The sequence below is a fragment of the Triticum dicoccoides genome, chromosome 6A, assembly GCF_002162155.2.
Source record: "Triticum dicoccoides isolate Atlit2015 ecotype Zavitan chromosome 6A, WEW_v2.0, whole genome shotgun sequence".
Taxonomy (NCBI): domain Eukaryota; kingdom Viridiplantae; phylum Streptophyta; class Magnoliopsida; order Poales; family Poaceae; genus Triticum; species Triticum dicoccoides.
This window is the reverse complement of record NC_041390.1, coordinates 591,909,901-591,931,416: the sequence shown is the minus strand read 5'-3', so window position 1 is coordinate 591,931,416 and position 21,516 is coordinate 591,909,901. Positions and strand designations below refer to the sequence as shown.

The 21,516-nt window shown below is 42.5% G+C and overlaps 1 protein-coding gene and 1 pseudogene across 1 annotated transcript; both read left to right on the top strand.

Annotated features, from left to right (window-relative positions):
* The first annotated feature begins 245 nt into the window (after positions 1–245).
* Positions 246–873, top strand: LOC119316052. The gene is made up of 2 exons (XM_037590442.1): positions 246–464; positions 568–873. Exons 1-2 carry the CDS (start codon positions 246–248, stop codon positions 871–873), a joined length of 525 nt encoding a protein of 174 aa, XP_037446339.1.
* A 5,799-nt stretch (positions 874–6,672) lies between these two features.
* Positions 6,673–13,311, top strand: LOC119316051 (annotated as a pseudogene).
* Positions 13,312–21,516: the final 8,205 nt, after the last annotated feature.

The window sequence follows — 21,516 nt, the reverse complement described above, 5'->3', positions numbered from 1 at the left end:
ACTCTGAACTTACTAATCCTGGTCTAAATCGAACCCTGAGTGCGTTTTAGTGGGAAAAACGCTGACGTGGCATTAGTCAACCGGGATTGACCTTACTTGCGGGCCAGCCAGTGGTTACTGAAGCAGAGCACGGCGCTAGACTGGGAAATTTGGGGAGGGAGAAGCTAGGGTTAGCGGCAGCAGGGGAGACGGGCGCAGAGCACGGCGGCGGCAGGGGCGATGGGGCGCAGAGCGGCGGCGCCGCGATGTCGTGGACTTCCCGGGCTTCTTCCGCCCCCGGCTTCCGTCGCGCCAGTGGAAGGAGGGACATGGATTCGAGGTCTCCGGTCGCTTACAGGGAGAGCCCAATGGCGTACGAGCCGCCAAAGTTGTGCCACTGCAGACAGCCACGGAAGGCGCCGAGATGGATCTCATGGAGCCGTCAAAATCCCGGCAGGAGGTACTACGCGTGCGTAGATGCAATGGTGAGCCCCAATTTGAGTGCTCATATCCATTCTCTTCTGCTCATTTGTTGGTTTTGTCTGAAATTGATTGATTTCTTGTTCTTGCCTCATTTTTGTTGAATAGCATGGTGGATGTGGCTATGTGGAGTGGCATGATGATCCTTTGCCCAAGTTTTTTAGTGACTTGATTGGAGATTTGAGAGATGAGGTGTGGAGGCTAAAGGGTCAAAGATCTGTGGTTCAGACTGAAGAGGAGTGCCCAAATGTGCTTATGCCTGGACATGATGCATCAAGGGTTATGGCTCTTGAGCTTGAGTTAAAGGAGAGGAATGCAGAGCTGGAAGCAATGAACGGGAAATATAGGAATGCGGTGATGGTTTTCATTGTGTTTGTGGTGGGTGTAGTTGTTGGGAAAATGCTAGTGTACTGAATGTCAGTTTGGCAAGTGAAGTTAGTATGCACTGTAGTCATTTTGAAGTTAGTATGCAATGGTTTGTAATGGAATTTGTGATCTGGGTTGTTATGTATGAACATGTGTTCTGGCAGTCAATGAAAATCAAGCTATATAATTCTGTCAATTTGACTGGTATATTTGCTGCCATTTGGAATGTATGCTATTTCTGTCAATTGGACTTGAAATTTTGCTGGCATTGTAAATAGATAACTAAATGAAATAGATAGCATCATAGGTACATAGCAGCTGACATCAAGAATTGGAGCAAATATCTCTGGCTTCATAAGTACTAGATAGCATCTGCAACATCAAATCCATGTTTGCAAATGTTACAAAAGCTGGTGCACTTTCAGGTTTGCAACAGTACACTGGATTATAAACATAGCATTAATGTTTGCAACACTAGAAACTAAGCAAGATTACACATTGCCACTAGCAGTGAAGTACTGAAAGCTTGGTATTGAAGATGCAGGGGCTCTCTTCCTCTTCTTTGTGGAACTTGTAGATGGCCCAGCTTGTGAACTTGTAGATGTCTTTCTTGGTGGCTTAAATGTGGATGTTCTTGCAGGGCCAGTAGCTACTCCACTTGATCTTGCTTGGGCACCAACTGCAGTACCTCTTGCCGTTGCAAATGATGTAGCTTGGGGGGCAGGAGCTGCACTTGATCTTGCTTGCACTTGGGTACCAACTGCACTTGCACTTGCTGCTGCACTTGCTCCAGGATGCTACAAGTCAAGAAATAATATTAAATTGCATGAACTGAATTACCTCTGATGCCTTACAAATCATGTTAAATTGCATGAACTGAATTACCTCTGATGCCTTGCTTTTCTTGGTAGTCCTCACAAGATGTGCATTCCTCTTCTTGCCTCTCTCTGGGTTTTTCTTGCAACTTCCCTTGTTGTGGCCAGGATTATTGCAGAGTGAGCAAGTAATTACAGTGCCATGCTTGCTCATTTTGTTGGTAGGCTTAGGTTTCTCAGTCTCTTCCCTCCTCCTGTCATTCTTCTTTGGCCTGCCTGGCATTCTTACATTGACAAAGTCTGGAGCTTCTGGCCTAGGCTTCTCAGAAATTGGCCACATTTCTTCACCTTCTACTGGCTCTAAACAATGCTCATATATTTTGTTGAAGGTATCAACAAAGTAACAAGGAGCAATACAATCTTCCACTTTCTTTCCACACTTATAGATAGCAGTTATTGCATGAGAGCATGGGAGACCAGATAACTGAAAATAACCACATGAGCAAGTCCTATTGTCAAGGCTGACTGTGTACTGCCTTTTCCTTCCAGTTAGTAATTTCACTTCAAAGCCATCTTTGCCATTCCAGAGCACCTCCATGAACTGTGTCCTTGCTATGCTGCTTTTCAACTTATTAAATATGCTTGGACATATTTTCCCATGAAACCTTGCACCTTTCTCCCTTTGTTCCTGAATTCTAGCTAAAATTTTCTTTCTTATCTTCTCTTGCATTGAGATTAAGGGATAGAACCTTGCTTCAATAATGGCATGATTGAAAGATTCACACAAGTTGTTGTCAACTGACTCACAGAAAGAACCTACTGCAAAAAATGCTCTTGCCCAGTGTCCTGGCTCTATGTTCATGATATCCTTTGCACCCTCTGGTGTTTCTTGTGCTAGCTTTGCCTTGTAGTAGTTGAAATCTTGTTTGTTGGATGCTTTGGCCACTGCCCAGAATTTTTTCTGCCATTCATGTTCCCTATGCTTCTTCCTCCAATTGGCATAGATATGTCTAGCACACTGTCTGTGCTCTGCATTTGGCAGATAATCCTTCATGGCATTGATCAAACCCTTTTGCTGATCAGAAATGAAGACCCAGTCAGCTCCATTATTGTTAATGTCAAGATCCTTGATAAGCAAGCCAACAAACCACTTCCAACTCTCTTTAGTTTCCTGCTCAACAACCGCCCAAGCCACTGGATACATTTGGTTATTGGCATCTCTGGCAATGACACACAACAACTCTCCCTTCACTGCTCCTTTGAAAAAACAACCATCTAAACCTATTACTTTCCTGCAGCCAGCCTTGAATCCCAATTTCAAAGCATTGAAGCACACATAAAAGCTTTGGAAAACATTTTGCACCTTGTTGGTAGGATCCAAGCACACTGCAACTGTGCTGCCAGGATTACTTCTAAGCAACTCCAGCTGGTAATCAAATACCCTTGTGTACTCATTTTTCATGCCTGCCTTTAACTTGTCCATCACAATCTTCTTTGCATGCTTGCACTTAGAAGTGGATACATCTGCAAACATGTCCTGAAGCACTGTTGCCTTCATGCTCTCAATCTTCCACATTGGATTTGCTACAATAAAATGCTCATACCTTTGGGGAATTACTTTTGCAGTCACTAATTTGTTCTCTCTATTCTGTGCACAATGGTGCTCATCATTGAAGGTAATGATCTGGAACCTGCTGGTTCTTGAGGTTTTGGCAGCATAAAGCAGCCAAGGGCAACCAGGCCATCCACACTTGGCCCTAACTCTATCTAACTCAGACTTAAGAAATTGAATGCTTCTTTTGGTGGCAATGCCATACCTCTTTAGTGCTTTCACCAACTGGTTCTTGCTTCTGAACACCATTGTCAAGCTGAAGTGTGGAATCTCTGTGTCATTATTGTATCTAGGAAACTGGCTCTTCCTCCTCACCACTTGTCCATCAGAATCTTCATCATATGAGTAATCCTCATCAGATGAATCATAGGCCCAATCTTTCTCATCTGCTTCTATTTGTTCCTCCATATTTGCAATGAGCTCAACTGGAACTGGAGCTGTGGAATCTCTCTGAATCCAACTCTTGGTGTCTCTCATCTTCTTCTTAAATTTTCTAGCATGCCTTCTTAGCTCCACAACTTCTGAATTTTCCCCACTGTCCTCACTGTGTGGCTCATATTCAGGGTCTGAATCAGACTCACTAACTGAATCTTCAGCAATTGGTGCTTCACTTGATGCTTGAGTTGGATTTAACACCTGGGAAACTGGAAGCTGGGAGCTTCCTACCACTTGCTCTGCTTCCACTTGCTCTGCATCCACTTGCTCTGCATCCACTTGCCTTCTTCTTCCATGAACTGGCTTAACTGGACTGCAAATTACTTGAGTGATCACACCAGTATCATCAGGAACCATAACATGCTCTGCTGTGATGACAATGTCAGGTTCATCATCAGCGTCAAGTACCTCCATCATCTCATCATTTTCAAAATCACTCCCACTGCTACTATGCTCACTGTCCTCCTCTCCATGATACTCAACATATATGTCAGCTACTCCTCCCGCATCAGTGTACTCTCCCATCTGGACACATTTACTGTCATCATTCAGAAACATCAAGCCATCTTCCATTGATTTCCCAGGTATCTCAAAATAAAATTTCATTGATTCCTTCAACTGCATATGATCTTTCAGAAACCCTTTCACCTCCTGCAGTGACAACTTATCCCTCTCAATCTCTGACATCTCATCATCCCCCCCAACATATTGCAAATTTGGCCCCATACTGATGAACTCGCCACCAAAATGGAATCTCACGTTCAGTATCTCCGTCGGATCCATGATGAAACTGAAATAAATAGAAAAATATCACTTGCCCACACTACTACTACGAACCCCAACTCACAATTCGAATACAAAAAACATACCCTATTCACATAAAAATCATTCCTTTCCCTCCACAAAATACTGCAAATCCCCGCCTAAAACCCTAACCCTAATGTTGTGTGCAAAGGTCAAAAAAACAGTGCCAAGAGGAGGAGAACGTCGCGCACATACCTTAGCCCGTCGCTCGCCGTCGCGCGCCGGCTAGATCGTCGCCGCCGCCGTCGATCACCCGCCTGCCGCCATTGCCGTCGCGGGAGCAGAGAAGAATACAGGGGGGCGCCTCCTCGACTGCTTCGTTGGATGGGCTCTCGAAGTGGGCCGGGCCACCTTTCTACGCACCGAACCGGCCATCTCTCTCACTTTCCACCAAAAAAATTAGCAATCCCAGCTGCTACTAGCCACGTCAGCAATCCCTGTTTGGGAAGGGCACTCAGGGTTCGATTTAGACCAGGATTAGTGAGTTCAGAGTGTCAATTTCGGGGATTGTGAGTTGGGGGTTCGATTTAGCTAGAGCCTACGAGTTCAGGGTTTGTTTTGGACTTTTTCCTTTGGCTCATGCATGAATTTGAGAATCTAATGTTTTTCTATTTGTTTAAATATATTGCTTGTCTCTCTCCATCCGTTCGGACTTTTGGAGCAACTGGCTGAAGCATGAATTAAATATGATATCTAAACTAAAAGATTTCAAGTTTAAGACCCTGCAACACAATATTAAAAAAATTATGCAGCATACATCAATGCACACGTTTAGTAGGGACTAAATAGGCCTAGACATGAGGGGAGGGGGGGTTGAAATATATTTACCGCCTCCCTCCATCAGTTCAGACATTTGAAGCAACTGACCGGAGCATGAATTCAATACTATTCACCGCTCTTCTTTCAAACCAAACACAAAAAGGCTATATCGAATCACTTGACATTTGACCCAACCAAAAAATGGCCTAGTTAGGACTTATGTGGTTAGGGATGACCATGACCATTCAGACCTATCTCCCAAACCAAACGAATCACTAGTGAATTCCCGGGAGCCCGCAAACCAGAATCTGTATCCTACATTATCTGTATCTCGAACTACTTGACATTTGACCAACCAAAACACTGTCTATTTCTGGTTAGGACTTAGTAGGACTTAGGTGGTTAGGGATGACCACAACCATTCAGACCTATCCCCGAAAAAAACGAACCACTAGTGAATGCAGATGTCTGGCTCATGGAAGCCCGGGAAACCCGAATTTGTCTCCTACATTATCTTATTAGCATCGATGTAGTAAATGCGGTTGAATTTTCTTTGTCCCAATACGAGGCAGGTACACTCAGGTATACAACTTACGAACAGGAAAACACATTTATTTCAGACATGTGGAGTTTAGGTTCAAATAGTCATGGCTTGTACCTTGTCATTACATCGTCAAAGCCACATCTCTCTTGTTGTGGGATCTCTTCTTTCTAACGAGGCATATTCGTTCCACGGTTTCTCTTCCCCGTGAGGCAACATCCAGAAGAACAAGCTATGACGGAAAAATCCCCATCCCATGTAGTCCTCGTTGTAGTGGATCAAGGATCATCCGCTCCAATCCTGTAAGTTCTATTGTTCTTTTTTTGCGTGAAAGTTCTCTCATTCTACACTGCATTTACCTTGATTTTATTCGGATATGCTCAGTCTTCCTATTCTCTTTACATCTAAAATGCCGCTCTAAAATTGCAACTTGGACACCATTTTTTTATAGATGTTTCTTCCCTAGATAGCTCACCAATTTTAGAGAAAAATCGACAACTATCGGAGATTGTACAAGAGGAGGGGAAGGTCGACTCTTTGAAGGACAACAAGAAAGAGTACAGAGGGTGTCATGTGCTTGAATTTGCAAACAAAGATGATGGAAGTTCTCCTAATACCGCATTAGCCCACTCTGCAACCCACCTTGTACCTTTTATTTTATTGTCATAAATACCTTTTTTGCAATAAATTATATAGTAGAGCCTCGTTGTTTCAAGGTTCACGAAAAAAACACTACTCCCATCGGTTCCCTATTATATCACATTAGCTAACGAAATGGTAAAATTTAACAGACTAATTAGTGTTTACCGTTAAGGTCAGTTATTGTGAAATATGGAGAAACATAGCTATTGCTTCTGGATATTTCGCAATACATGACGGCCATGGCGGAGGAGCCAGAAATGGGCATTGTGATGAATAAGTGATGGGCCAGAAATAGGCATTGTGATGTACCTCGGGAGCACGCATGCATGCAGTTATATGATTGCGTCAAGATGCATGCAGTATATGATTGCGTCAAGATTGGTGAAGTGGTTTTGTGATTAAAGCTTAATTGGTGCACGCATGCAACTTTTAGTACAACTTTGATGAGAGAGTCCATGTCTCACCCATCCCATCTCCCATAATAGAAATATAATCGAAACTTAAAATCATGTGGGGCTCCAACTTTTTGAAAAGTTTTGAAAACTTCGGCAAGTTCCAATTACTAAAACTTGATAGAATGAATGATAAGTTTATAAGATTTGGAAAACTTGGTAAATTTTAATATCAATCAAGTTTTAATATATGGAACTTTGCAAAAATTTAAAAGGTGTCTAAATGTATTTAAAATTAGTATTATTCGAAAGTACCCGTTGCAACAAACACGAATATTGCAAAAGAAACTTAATTTAGACTTTTTTTGTGGAAGAACTTAATTTAGACTTGCGGTTCAAAAGATACAATCCATTTAAATTTTAAGATAAAATGAAGAAACATGTGAGGATAGCATTGTTTAGGTCGAATGTCCATTTCTGGGCAAATTTTAACTTACCTCTCATGTCAAAAGAGGAGGTAAGAGGGAGCGTGTTAAAACTGCTCCCATTTTCGGGTCCAGGCTCATCTGCACGCCATGAACAGTAAATAAAATATACTAAAGAAATTCAAAAAAATCCTTTTTTTTCATTGAAGATGTTTCGGTGCGTGAATCTTTTGGACATCTAATTAGCTCTCAGCAAAAAAAAACAATGGGTCCAAACAGAACAGAGCATATACTTTTTTGACCGTGAATAATAATGCAATTATGTAAATAATAATGCGATTGTGTAAATAAATGTTCATCAAATTCTAACCGTGAATTATCTTATATTTTGATTAGAAGTTTCGTAAATACATTAAAATGAAATTGGTTCAGAAGGTAAGTAATTAAGATGATTCGATTATCATATACTTCTACATGAAAGGTTGGATGAAAATATGGTGGGAAGAAAGATGAAATAAGATCCTTACGTTTTAACTAGTAGAGATAATAGAGATAATCCGTACAGATTTGGGTGAGAATCTGGGGACGGGAGGGAGCACTTCCCTCCTACTACTAGTAGAATTTCTTTCTCCAATCCCGCCTCCAAATCGCCGCCTCCCTCCTCTGTCCTCTGCATCTCTCCCGAAATGTTGAGTCTCGTCTCGTCCTGCTTCGGTTTGATCTCTGCCACGAGATTCGCATCCCCGAAGGATTCCCCATCCGCGTGCGTGGTTGGCCAGCGAGATGGGCGGCGGCGAGGCACCGGAAGGAGGAGGAGGACGAGACGCTGCTGGGGGACGGCGACATCGAGGAGAGCCCCCGTGAGAGCTTCCACGACGGCGACGGCGAGCTCGTTCGAGTCCCGCCAGTGGCCGCACAGTTAACTGTACGTCCGCGGCCGCATTCTCTCTCTACTCGATCGCCTCCCTTTACTGACTTCGTTTCTTTGATTGATCTGCCCCGCTCCACTGTGCTATTACTGGTTAAGCATTCGATCGTGCTGTGGTTTGCTGTGCCGATTTCAATGTGCTATTATGGTTAAGTATTCAGTAAAATTCGGATTGGGAATGGAAGACAGAGCACTAGTTTGTTCTGAATGTGGATTCACTCGATTGACCAATGACGTGTGACGCGTGTAGTTGCAACACCTAATCCAAGCTCGGAGTGGCCTAAAGTTCAGTTCACTGATACTTAGTTGGAATTTGGTTTATCGTTGGATGAACTGCATTGCTGATATTGATCCCAAGAAAAAAAAACATTAGGTAGAGCTAGTCCGTGAATAGACAGCCATCGCACTGTAAAAATAGGATAGATTTGATCTATGATCATTGAGGGCCTCCTAAAAGGATCTACTAAATTCATCGAGTTGTTCTAAAGAATCAAAACGGTCGGTTATTAACGGAATTCCTTGTCGGCTTTCCGTGAAATACTCGTTTGGCCTAGGACTTCCAAACACGTCATAAGCTAAACCCGTACTGACAAATAACCAACCCGCAATGAATAGAATTATCTCATTTGTTCAATCGGACTGGACGACACAGGTTGACTGAAACCGGTAGGAAATAGGAGATCTTTTTTCAGCTTCGCCTAGCACCAGTATAGACTATAAGTATTGTAGTTTTACAAAAAAAAAAGATGGATATTTTTTATAAAAAATAGTACAGTACTACTATTGTTGAAGTGCAATTTTCAAAACTGACACCACCTGTGTTGACCCCTGGCAGCATTACTAATATGACACTTAGACTAGTATATCGCTTTACCAATGGGTATAATATTTGTATTGGTTGGTGCAACGAGAAGGTAAAGCATCACTAATTGATGCCTTTGCTGGCATTTCCTAGTAGCTGGCTGCACTCAGTCAAGAATGCCACCAGTTTTCCTTTTTATGCATAGACGGTAATGGCCAAGGCGTGGTGTTTATTTTGCAGGGAAACAACAGACACTTACACGATTGCTGTATCTCCCATCTTGGGTTACCTGGGTCCTTCAATGAGCAAATACTCAATTGATGGTGGTCGCAGTGGTCTGGCTTCTGACCTCAACTTGCCTTTTATCTTGGACAAACTAGAACCTGTCGAGAGCCCGCGGAGACATCTTCTTGGGTCGGTTCAAGATGAGGACCCCTCGTTTCAGTATACCAAAGAGATCGACGCCCGTCAAGGGTGCAGCGTAACACAGACAGTCTTCAATGGTAGTTTAAATATTGAAATAGAGAGTAAGGTATTCAGTAACTTCCTTACGGTCCAACATATTTGATTATCCTATGTTTCCTCACTGTAGGTATTAACGTACTGGCTGGTGTTGGCCTTCTTTCCACTCCGTCTACAATTCATGAAGCTGGATGGGCTGGTCTTGCAGTTCTGTCTGTTTTTGCAATTATTTGCTGTTATACTGGAGTTCTTCTTAAGCATTGTTTCGAGAGCAAAGACGGCATTTCAACCTATCCAGACATTGGGGAGGCTGCCTTTGGAAAAATTAGCCGCTTGATCATATCTGTAAGCCCTGGCTTCTGTAGAACAAGATGGCTCAGATAACATTCTTGATTGTATGTTATGAGAGTGCCACCAAAGCCATAAATCAGCACAGCACATAACCTTAAAAACTAATGTGTTTGGCTATAAGGTTGTTTATTAGATGCTATATGGCCTTGATTAGTCAAAATGCATATATTTTCTAAGTAGGTATTATTCGCTTTGTTGGTAAAAACAAACTTAAATTATTTGCACAAGTATCATGTGGAGCAAACACAGACACATCTAGCGCGCCCACTCTCCTTTTGTCATGTTGTTTTGTGTTTGGTGTTAGTTTGGCAATCCGATCCTTGCCGGGTCATTGCTGTATCTAGAAAATCACAAGCTAGCATAATCCTGTTCCTTGCTAGAACACTGTCACATCTGAAAATTTACAAGCTAGCATAAACACCTGCTGATTCGATTCAAGCTCTAGTCCTTATTCCTATTTTTGAATGTTGCCACCCACTTCAGAGTTCACGTGACATGAATAAGTCAGAATTGCAAGATAGAAGTTCTGGTCTTAGCTACTTTTTTTCGAAAAGGAGGGAATGCCCTGGCCTCTGCATAGTTTCAGTTTCAGCTACCCCTAGTATTCTCGGAAAAAAGTCTTAGCTATTCCTAGGATGAGAAAATGCACATCTAAGTATCTAACCTCATTTATCTTACTTTTCTGCATAAATTGTTTATCTCTGGTAGCGAAAAACCACTGATTGATGTTTACTTTTTTTGCAGATTATTTTGTATACCGAGTTATATGTAAGTAGTTCATTTCTGCATGGCTTGTATTTTCCAAAGTTTGCCATCTAATTGCTTGATTATTGAGCAAATTATGAAACTGTTTTCCTAACTGATCTCTGTATAATTCTTGGGAAAGAAACATTTATCTGTACGTATTATTTGTTGGATGCAGTCATATTGTGTGGAATTCATTATTTTGGAAGGTGATAATATCACATCAATCTTTCCTGACATTAATCTTAATTTGTTCGGGATTCATGTTGATGGTAGACATTTCTTTGGAATGCTAACTGCTCTTGTAGTCCTGCCCACAGTATGGTTGCGAGATCTTCAAGTGCTATCATTCCTTTCAGGTCTCACTACTCTTAGCCTGCTTAATTAATTTTGTTACGGGCATCATGAGTGAGATTAACATGATTTAATTACTTGCGCAGCGGGCGGCATTATTGCAACTCTTGTGGTTTTTGTATCTGTTGCTCTAGTTGGCACCACTGAAGGTGTAGGGTTCCATCCGACTGGGGAAGCAGTCAAGTGGAGTGGGATGCCCTTTGCTATCGGTGTTTATGGTTTCTGCTACTGTGGGCATTCGGTATTTCCGAATATCTACCAATCAATGTCTGATCGCACAAAATTCACCAAGGCACTCTTTATATGGTATGCATGAACAACTTTCTTACACTGGTTAGTTTTTTCTGTAATATTCACATTCCTCAATGCATGCATATTTGTAATGTGCAGGTTCACAATTTGCACAGCAATAAATGGCTCGTTTGCTATTATTGGCTATCTCATGTTTGGTGACAAGACTCTGTCGCAAATAACTTTGAATCTTCCAAAAGAGTCATTTGCCTCGAAAGTTGCTCTGTGGACCACGGTAACAATTTGGCTCAACTTAATTTCAGTTCCTGATACGTAACTATTTACTTTATATTGATCATTAACTTTTTTGTGTGTCTCAGGTGATCAACCCTTTCACTAAGTATCCTTTGGAATTTCTATTGTCAAACTTTGTTATGTCAAGGCTTCTATTAAGTTGATTTTCACTGTACAACCTCTATAGAACAGCTTCATGCCTTCATCCTTAACCACAAATAGATTTGCCTTGTTGTTAAACCCAGTGGCTCGGAGTTTAGAAGAGTTGCGCCCTGAAGGATTTTTGAACGAAACAATCTGCTTTATTATACTGAGGACAAGCCTTGTGGCGTCAACTGTTGTGATTGCCTTTCTTCTTCCGTTCTTTGGTATGCTTATATACCTTTGTTCATCAATGTTTTTTTTTCTATGCATTGTTGTTAAGATTGTCAAATCTTATGCACATATAATGCATACTTATCATCCTTGCTTTTGTTGTCTTTTGAGGATGCAGTCTTCACTGTCAATCCGATGTACTTGTAGTACATTTTATTTCCTTTGGTTTTCTCGAAAACCCAGTAAATTTCCTTTGGAAACACATTACTTTGAAATGACAGATGGTGCATAAACTTTACACGCAATTGTTTCCTCGCAAACAGCTAAATGTAGTACCAGGATTACTAGTTGAAACAGCAACAACAACAACAACAACAACAAAGCCTTTAGTCCCAAACAAGTTGGGGTAGGCTTACTAGTTGAAACAGCATCTAGATTAATTGCATTTTCAAGACTTGTTAACTCCATGCTCCTGGAAAACTAATCCCTTCATGGCGTTAGGACTTAGGAGCGATAATGAGCAGTAACCCTCTCAGATCGGAGTTTAATTGAGGACTGGGTTATCTTCCTTTTTGGAAAAAATAATTGGGGACTGCCTGTAGGCTCTGTTACAAATCCAATATTCCTAAAACACTTCTTTCTTTTAGGGAACTCCTAAAACACCTCTGCTTACCATAGTACTACACACTTCAGCTGCTTAAGCCATTATCTGCTCTGTAATCTTTATTGGCGGCTCACAGAAGTCTTCTCTGATAACACATTACAGAAGAATTATACAGTGTATTCCTGATTTACATGTTGCATATTCCAGGTTTGGTGATGGCTCTGATTGGATCCCTGCTCAGTATACTTGTGGTATGCCATTGTTTCCTCCATTTAATGGCTTCTTTAGCTGTACTAAGCTGCGCAAAATAACAAATCTGTAAAAAGACCAAACTCATCATACAACATTTTTATGTGGTAAATTTGGCTACGTCCCTGTGGGCTGTTCATGAGAATAATAGTCTCATCCTCTAAAAAAACCTACAGCCGCGTATGAAATACAGATGACAAAGTAACGTATGTGCTCCTTTTGACTTCACTGCACGATTACAGGCAGTCATAATGCCCGCCTTGTGCTTCTTGAAGATCGCACAGAATAAAGCCACACGCACGCAGGTAAGATATATTTTACCATAAGCTCTCCAAGCTTCCTTCTCTTCTGGAGATGATTTCTGGACATTCAAGATTTCTCTGTGCATACCATGTTGTCACTCCAATTTCAGGTGATTGCAAGCGTCTCTATAATAGTGGTTGGAGTCATCAGTGCCGCCCTCAGAACCTACTCCTCGGTGGCCAGCATAATCGGATACTACTGATTCTTCCAAGGCAATCTCTTTGACATCTCTCAGTACTGTCACTCTTGCCAAGAGTTTTTGCTGTGTATCATCGAATTTTACCGTGCTCTATGTACATCCTTCGACCTAGTATAGTCGATTTATAAAGACTACTGTTACCATTTAGCTGCTGCTATATCATTTGGTGTACGTACCATATTTCTGCCAGGCGCTGCGGTTTAAATATTGCCAGTTGCTCTGCTATTTTTTTTCTGAGTCGAAGTTGCTCCGCTATTTTTTTTTTTGAGGCGCTAGTTGTGCGGCCGAAATGGACACAGTAAATGGGCCAGGATGCATTCCATGGGCTTATGCAAGCTGGTTTCAGTATTTAGGGCTTACGCCTGCTGGTGATATCTGTAGGTGGGTTGGGCCTTATCTTGTTTCTGCCTCCAAGTGCACTTTTGAACAACCAGTTGTGCTGACCATTTACCGCTAAAAAAAAAGTTCTGCAGACCATTCTGATTTCTGAGTTTCTATAAAGCTGGAAAAAATCATGCAATATCTCATAAAAAATACGACCATTTGCGCTATGTACAATAAATCTCTACTATTAAAGATGAGTTTGTTGGTTTTTTTTTCAGACCAGGCGATAACTTCATTGTTTATTTTCTCAAACTGACTCCACATCCTCATTCCCGGGGCAAAAAAATCCCTTGTAGGACAATCAACAGAAATCAAATAAACCACCAATAACAAGAAATCCTTTACAAGAAATTTCAAAATAAAATCCTTTACAAGCAAATAACAAAATAAAATAAACTCACATAGTTGTACGTATACAATCGCAATCACGTCGTATCTTTCCTTATCTTTGACTATGAATTCCTTCCTCGCAACATATCTCAATCTCAGTCTAATCAATAAAATTCTACGTTGACCCATTTGAATAAAGTTACCCTTGTTACAACAAAAGGGTATTTAGTTAGTAAAATAATAAGTGAACAGTTATATCTATGTTATTTCAACTACATAATTGTTGCAGCATGGGAATAAATATTCTAGGGAAATGTTAATTGGGGAACGTTCCTGGTTAGGAGGTCCCTGGGAATGCCCCCACAGTCATTGAATCCAGATCACACGGTTGGTATTGTTTTTATTGATGTCGTTATTTTTTTGCGTCATATGGCAACTTTCTCTTCTGATCATGGCAATTCATTTAAAGTTGCCATGACAAAATTAGTTGAAATTGCATGGCAACTCGAGTGTTCGCGGAGAACATGCTCTCAAGGAACGTTCCTCGGATATTGGCATATTCTAGTAGGTTAGCTTGTGAGTTACCTACCATTTAATTGTTGATTTGATTGTATAAAAGAAATTTATTTGGTAACACTTATTTTTACATTGTACTACTGTTACCATTTAGCTGCTGCTATATCATTTGCTGTACTAGATATTTTTTTAGAATCTTGCCACCTTATTTAAACCTCCAAAACGTCAGGTACATGAAGAAAATTAGGCCTGGCAATCAGCCATACATGTCTACCTATGTCTAAGGATACATAACCTTTAGCTAAATCATGGGCATCGCCATTTGATTCTCTCCCTTTGTGCACAATGTCCGTCGCTTCAAAGCTTCTTTGTCTCCCCTGGATATCTCTTATGCAGGGCCGGTCCTGAGAATTTGGGGGCCCGGGGTGAAACTAAAATGTGGGGGCGCCTTAATATGAACACACATTTGCTATTTCTCAGTTTCTTGCAGGTTGTTGTTTCTCAGTTTTTTGCGGGTTGCTATTTCTCAATTGCCTTGCAATAGAAATCTGGTCGGTCGAGTTAGGAGATCATCAGGGAGAAGATAGTTACGCTATGTGGTCTAGACGAGACGACACATCTTCTTACTAGCCGATCGGGGAAATCATGGCTAGCGCGACATCACCGATGCAAGAGCAAATGAATGGTTCACATGTGGGTGAGTGAGTGTTTTTTACCACAACTTAGATTAGACCATGGATGTGCTCGAGATGAGGATGTCATGGCTGGTGAGGGCTCGTGGGAACCTTTTTTATTTTTGAAATGCTCATAGGAACCTTTCCGGAGGCAGGGAAGGGATGGATCGTTGCAGCGTCTCTATCAATGAAGAGGCGGGGCGGGGCGGGAAAATAAACTGAATGGATATCAAGTTCTCTTATTACTATGTCTATTGGAAAAAGACTTGAAAGGAGGAAGATGTGGTGCTTAACTGAAGGGGGTGGAAATCGACTCAAACTTCATTTTTAGGCAATTGTTCCCTAGGTTACTCACATATAAATAAACATTATAACAATAGGCTATACCTACATTTTGGAGGACGTCATAACATGTAGCGCTGAAATTAAATAAAATTGCATCAAAAGTTTTACTATGCAAGCTATGCATCTACATGATGTTGGAACTTAATTAGTAACATATGTATGGGGAATAGAAAGGGCAATATGGCATTACCTCGGATTTGTATGACCGCGGAGGCGCTCGACGATGCTCATGCCGCGTGCGCCGGTGTGATTCCATGTGTCCAGCGCTAAAACCAACCAGCTGATTCGCATCTCACTATCAGGACCCTAGGGCGTGGAGATCGGAGGCGCCAGGGCTGGAGACCTGCCACCATTGACTCGCGGCTGGGAGGGTAATAGGGCATACTCATGGCATACATCCATACCTGCGTTGTGTTCCTGCAAATTCCTTCGCTGGGCTATTTTTTTCTAGGCTATTTTTTCAAGAGAAGGCCATGGGCAATGTGAGTACCTGGGAGGGGGGCCCTGGTTTTGTGGGGGGGGGGAGCGACCGCCCCCTGCCCCCCGCCCCACTCAGGGTTGGCTCTGCTCTTATGATCATTGAAGAAACTCCACCGTAGCAATCTTTTAAGTGCCTAACCGTCCCGCTGCAGTCCGTAGAGGTTTCATTCTTGTCAGCTGATCCGATAGATGTGCGGCCCAAATAAAGTAGGCCAAAATGCATTCCAACAGTTGCCAGTTGGTTTCAATAACTGGACTGGGCTTTATCTTTTTGAAGTTAAATAGGCCAGGATGCATTTTAACTTTTCAAGGGCTTATGCTAGCTGGAGGTGTTTGTAGGTTGAGTTGGGTGGGCCATCTGACTCTAAGCGGGTTCATCTATGTCTCGCTTCACGCGAGAAAGTTAGGTCACCTCGCTTCAGGAAAAAAGAAACCCAAGAAAAAAAAACCAAAGTACAACGAAGGGAAAAAAAATACTGGAGAAAGCCAGTGCAAAAATGGAAAAAAAATGATAAAGAACACACAGAAAACGTACAGAAAAAACTGCACTCAAAACCTGTTCTACAATAATATCTATATGTGCCAGTCCACGCCGTAGCTACCCGAAAATCTTCAGGCGAGGGGAGCTTCTATCTCGCTATAAGCGAGATATATCTCTGACGCCTCCAAGTGTACTTTGAGCAACCACTTGTGCAGAACATTCTGAGTTTCTAAACAACTGAAGGAAAAAACAGAAAATGTCATAAAAATTTACTACCATTTGTGGAATCTGCAATAAATTAAATAATATCATATCGATGTCTACATATTTATTAATTTACAAAGCACAAACGTTCATATTTACGATGGCATGTCAACAAGATATAGGACTAGTTATGTCTATGTTTTTTTATAAAAGTTTCAAGAAAAACAGTTTTTTCCTATTGAAAAATGAAGATTTTGTTGTATCAAGTTGATAAAAATAAATAAATCCATTCTACGCAACAAGATGAGGGAGCATTGGTGCACATGATGTATACGGGCGTGAAAATTTGCATATCAATAAGATATAGGACTAGTCATGTCTATCGATTTTTCAAAAGCTTTGAGAAAATAGTTATTTCTTTTGAAAAATGGAAATTTGGTCAATGTATCAAGTTGATGAAAAAAAAATCTGTTCTATACAACATGATGAGAAAATGTGGGTGCACATAACGAACAGACCAACATAAAATCTAAAAGAAAACAAAAACGAAAAAGAGCATAGACGCACAACCGTCGTCTTATGCCATTGATATTACATTCAGATGTGCTCTAAGTGTTGCGCATGCAAGTCTTTCCTTTTTATTTATTTTTATGTTTGATTAAGTCACCTAGATGTGCAATAACTAGAACATATCTCGATGTGGCCTAGACATTCCCTTTTGTTAATGCCTAGACATCTAGATGTATTCCCTTTTGAAAATAAATAATTCAGTTCTACGCAACACGATGAGAGAGCATTGGTGCACTACAAATGTGAAATCTCGCGTCTCAACCAGATATATAGGACTACTTATGTATATATTCTTTTCAAAAGTTTAGAGAAAAGAGTTTTCCTTTTGAAAAATGGTAATTTTGTTAATGTATCAACTTGATAAAAAAACAAATAATTCCATTCTGCACAACATGGTGAGAAAATGCTGGTGCACACAACGAATACACACGACCAACACAAAAGCTAAAAGAAAACAAAACCAAGAAGAACATAGACTCACAACCGCCGTCTTCGAAAGAAAGGCACCACCTAGTGCCTCTTTGGCATCATGGTGGTCTATACATTCCACAACCAGTGGGAAGGAATGATTGTCGATACAACCGGTGAAGCGAGCCACTAAATCTTGATAATCCTAGAGGTCCCCCCAAAACAACCACGTCGAGAACCCATAAGGACCACATAGTTGGCCGTGAATTTCATTATGCAAGCAAAAACAATTAAAAAAATCATGCGTAAATATCTGGAAAAGTGTAGTTTGATTTTTTGTGACGGTAAAGAGTTGTAAAATATTGCGTACACATGTTATGTTCTCTTGGTTGTGAGAATTTGGACATAAAAGGCGAGACTATGAACCTTGTAGGCACTTTTGGATGGGGGGAATTTTATGACTTCAATTTGCAGCCCCCCTTTTGATGTGTTTTGGAGAATCTTATCATTGAGCATGCAAGCACTTGAATGCTAACAAAGGCACCCCCTCATGCTTTACCAACGCATGGAAAAGCAGCATAGAGGCAGCAGTACAGTCACAAAAAAAGGAATTTGTACTAGAAGAATGAGCAAATGTGTTGGCACAGGGGGAAAAAGCAAGGAATTGTTAAGCTTGACTAGCAGTGCAAAGGAAAAGGCAGAAGGCACTCCAAATTGCTTTGAGGAACTTTTCACGTAAAGCCGGAGCTTGCCCCTTTATGGGGCTCAACCTTTCCCTAGGCACCTCACAATATTTTTTTAAGGAATCCAAAAGTGGCCAATGTTAGAGAGAAAAAGAATTAAGAATAGAAAAACATGTTCCTCACTGGCCTACCTAGCACAAACAGAAAGAAAAGAAGGTGTGCCCCCTTTATGCAAAGGAAGGAAAGAGGGGCATCTTTTGCAGCAGGCAGGGTGCATCCCTCCCTCCCCACTATTATTGCCAGTAGCATTTAGGCCATGCATCTTAAAAGACATGAGGCCCATGAATGACTTTTTGGTAATGCATGCAATCTTTCTGGCTTGGAAAGTGGCTAATCCATCCTTTCTCTTCCTTTGATTGGTGTCTCAAACTCCCTGACCTTTTCCTCCTTTTCACTCCAAAAGGTTCATGCCATCCTTTTTCTTCCTAGCTACACTACACGCCCTCCATCCATGCCGTGGGCCAACCACTGGAGCATGATGCTCTTTGTCAAGACCTCCCCAGGTGCCTTCACACCACCATATACTTTCTTTTCTTCGTTGCTCTAGAGAGAGATGATGAGGATGATGCTCTCACTCAATGGACAATGGGGGGTGATAAAGCTCGCCCACTTTCTCGGTGACCATTTTCAATTGAGGGAGAGGACCCGGTCGAGCTGGAGTGTTTCGGTCGTGCCATCCATCCATCCACCCGTGGTTAAAAAATATTGTAATGCTATAAAGTGGCGAGCGCCTGATTAAAGGCTTGATAGAGGTAATCATGCCCGTTAAAAAGGCGCGACCTTTAGGTTGGGTGTGGTGTGGTTGGCCATGATGCTTTCACTTTGCACCAACTTTGCTCGTTTCTTCAAGCCACGGATTGATCGATCGACCGATCAGTCGAGCCGCGCGCACACGGGCACGCACTCGATCGGTCGATCAGATACATGGGCTGATGATCGGTGTTGCAGATGCAGATGCAGATGCGGTGATGATTCCTCATGATGCCGGGCTTCGAGTTGTGGGGGATGCATGGTAACTTAAGCAAAGCCAAGGTGGGTGCCCCCCAGTCCACACTCCACACCCGCTTCCTTTTTCTCGCCGTGGTGCTACCAAAGTTGGGACTTTGCTTGCATCCCATGGCACGGAGGGGGGTGGCATGATTTCACCACCAAAGTTGCCATCCACTCAAGGGAAAGCGGGGTGGCGTTATTCCTTCAAGGGGACGTGGAAAAGGCTAGTGAAATTATGCGTGTATAAACCACGAGCGGGCTCCCTTTAAATCATTGACGCTTACGTGAATCATATGCGTGCCCGGCTCGCCTTTTTTTCTTCACCTTTCTCCAATAATTACGCACGCTCGACCTGCCGTTTCTGAAAGAAAGAAAGATGGATAGATAGAAAGAGTGGGAGAAGAAAGCAGCCAAAAAAAAGTGGGCTCACTAACTTGGTGCATAAGACATGGGCGTGATTTGATCTCCTCTGAGTGGCTAATTACCACGCGGCGTGCGAGTTACGGGGCTCTGACAGTGCATGCATGCATGCGCACGGCCATTCAGACAGCAGTCGGCAGCATGGGTTGAGTGTGGTAGAGCGCCCTAATTGAGCTGGGAATCCGCGTGGAACGCTGTTACACTGACACTTGTTCACTGAGCACGTAACTTTTAAGAATGTCTTCGGTTGATCGCTTAATCATTCAGAGGCAGGATACTATTAACGCCCATCAGGCCATCATACGCAATGTAGATGTAGTACATGAGTAGTCCCGTACGTACCATGCAAGGTACTCGCACTAGAATACATGCACATATATCACCGTTCCTTCTGCAATGCATGTACCCGTCCGGCTGCTCCTTGTACGAATAAAAGCTCATGGAGCTAGCTATCATCATACATACAGGATACACGGTTATGCCGGATACAGTATGAGCACGCTTTGTCCGTCGATACATCATCAGCCCTTGGGCCCTATACCTATACCTATACCTATACACGTAGACGTAGAGACATAAAGTTCTACAGCGACCGAATTTCCATCCCGAACTGCACTGCACACATGTAGTTCGAAACAGTGAGCGTGGCCAGCGGATGATGACTCGCCGTCTTTTTCATTTTTCTGGTATAAAGAGGGCCGGAGGAGAGGTGGGGTCGCTCAGTGTGCATAGCCTAGCTTAGCTTAGTGCGCATGCATGCGCATATACCATCAGCACATGCCTTTTCCCCGCTAAGCGTGGGGGCAAAAAAGATGATGATTACGGTATGATGCTGCTGCTGATGGACCGATGTGAATTCGATTCGGCACACATGGCCAAGGAGAATGAGCGCGCTAGCTCTTGATCGGCAGGAGCCAGTCCGCCCGGGCCCACATGGCAGGGGCAGTGGGGGTGCTGCGGGAAAAGCTAGCTCATCATGTCAAGGGATCTCGCTTGCCTGCTTTCTCCTCGTGCTCACATCCGTGCTCCCACTCCATCCTACGGTTGTCTTTTTCTCTTTTTTCTTTCTAATCTAATCATCTCCTCCCCTGATTTTAAGAGGTGGGGCCGGGTCGGATTTTGTTCCAATCAAATCATGCCACGTATGCGAGAGCACGGATGGGAGCACGCTGGGGGAGCAGGCAAGTCTCGTCCCATGTCAAGCAGAGACCCGAGTGCACGGAGAGGTGCGTTACAGCCAAGACCTCGAAGAAAAAACGAAATCACAACCGGGCCCTTCTTCTTTAGATTTTAGGGTATACTGCGGGTAAAGGCCGGCACGACTTGGGCAGCACATTGCGAGTAAGAAAACCACACAAATGCTGTCAAAAAAGAAAAACCGCACGTAACAAGGCACAACTCGAGCTACCACGTTGACGGCACCGTTCGCCTGCCACATGTCCGCCTAATGTCCTCGTCGCCCAACTCCGAGTGCTCGGTCATCTAACATGGCCTCATCTCGCAGCAATGTGAACACCATCAGGTAAGGTACCTCCAGAAGAGGAGCGAAGAGGGGCCACTAGAGCCAGAACAAACGATGAACTCCATGCATAATGAATCTGGTAGAAGGAAGCAATCAAAACGCTCATGGTAAGTGGGATTGTTGTCTTGCTACTTACGATGTCAATGCCACCTCCATAGTAGAAGAAGATTGTGGCATGCTAAGAAACTACAAGTTGTCAAATGAAGAAAACCCTAAGATGGACAAGAACCCCCTGGCCAAATATTAGAGAAGTACTTTTGTCGATCACATGACAAGAGGAAGGAACAAATTGTTCGTGGCAAGGGGTATTCTAACTAAAAGAGTGAAGATCGTACCTTTAGCATAGGGTGGAATGCAACCCGC

Bases quoted from the DNA above. Each gene is read 5' to 3' on its own strand.
- LOC119316052 (XM_037590442.1), top strand. From the start codon at position 246: ATGTCGTGGACTTCCCGGGCTTCTTCCGCCCCCGGCTTCCGTCGCGCC. The intron at 465-567 runs GTGAGCCCCAAT...TTTGTTGAATAG, and splicing joins ACGCGTGCGTAGATGCAATG to CATGGTGGATGTGGCTATGT.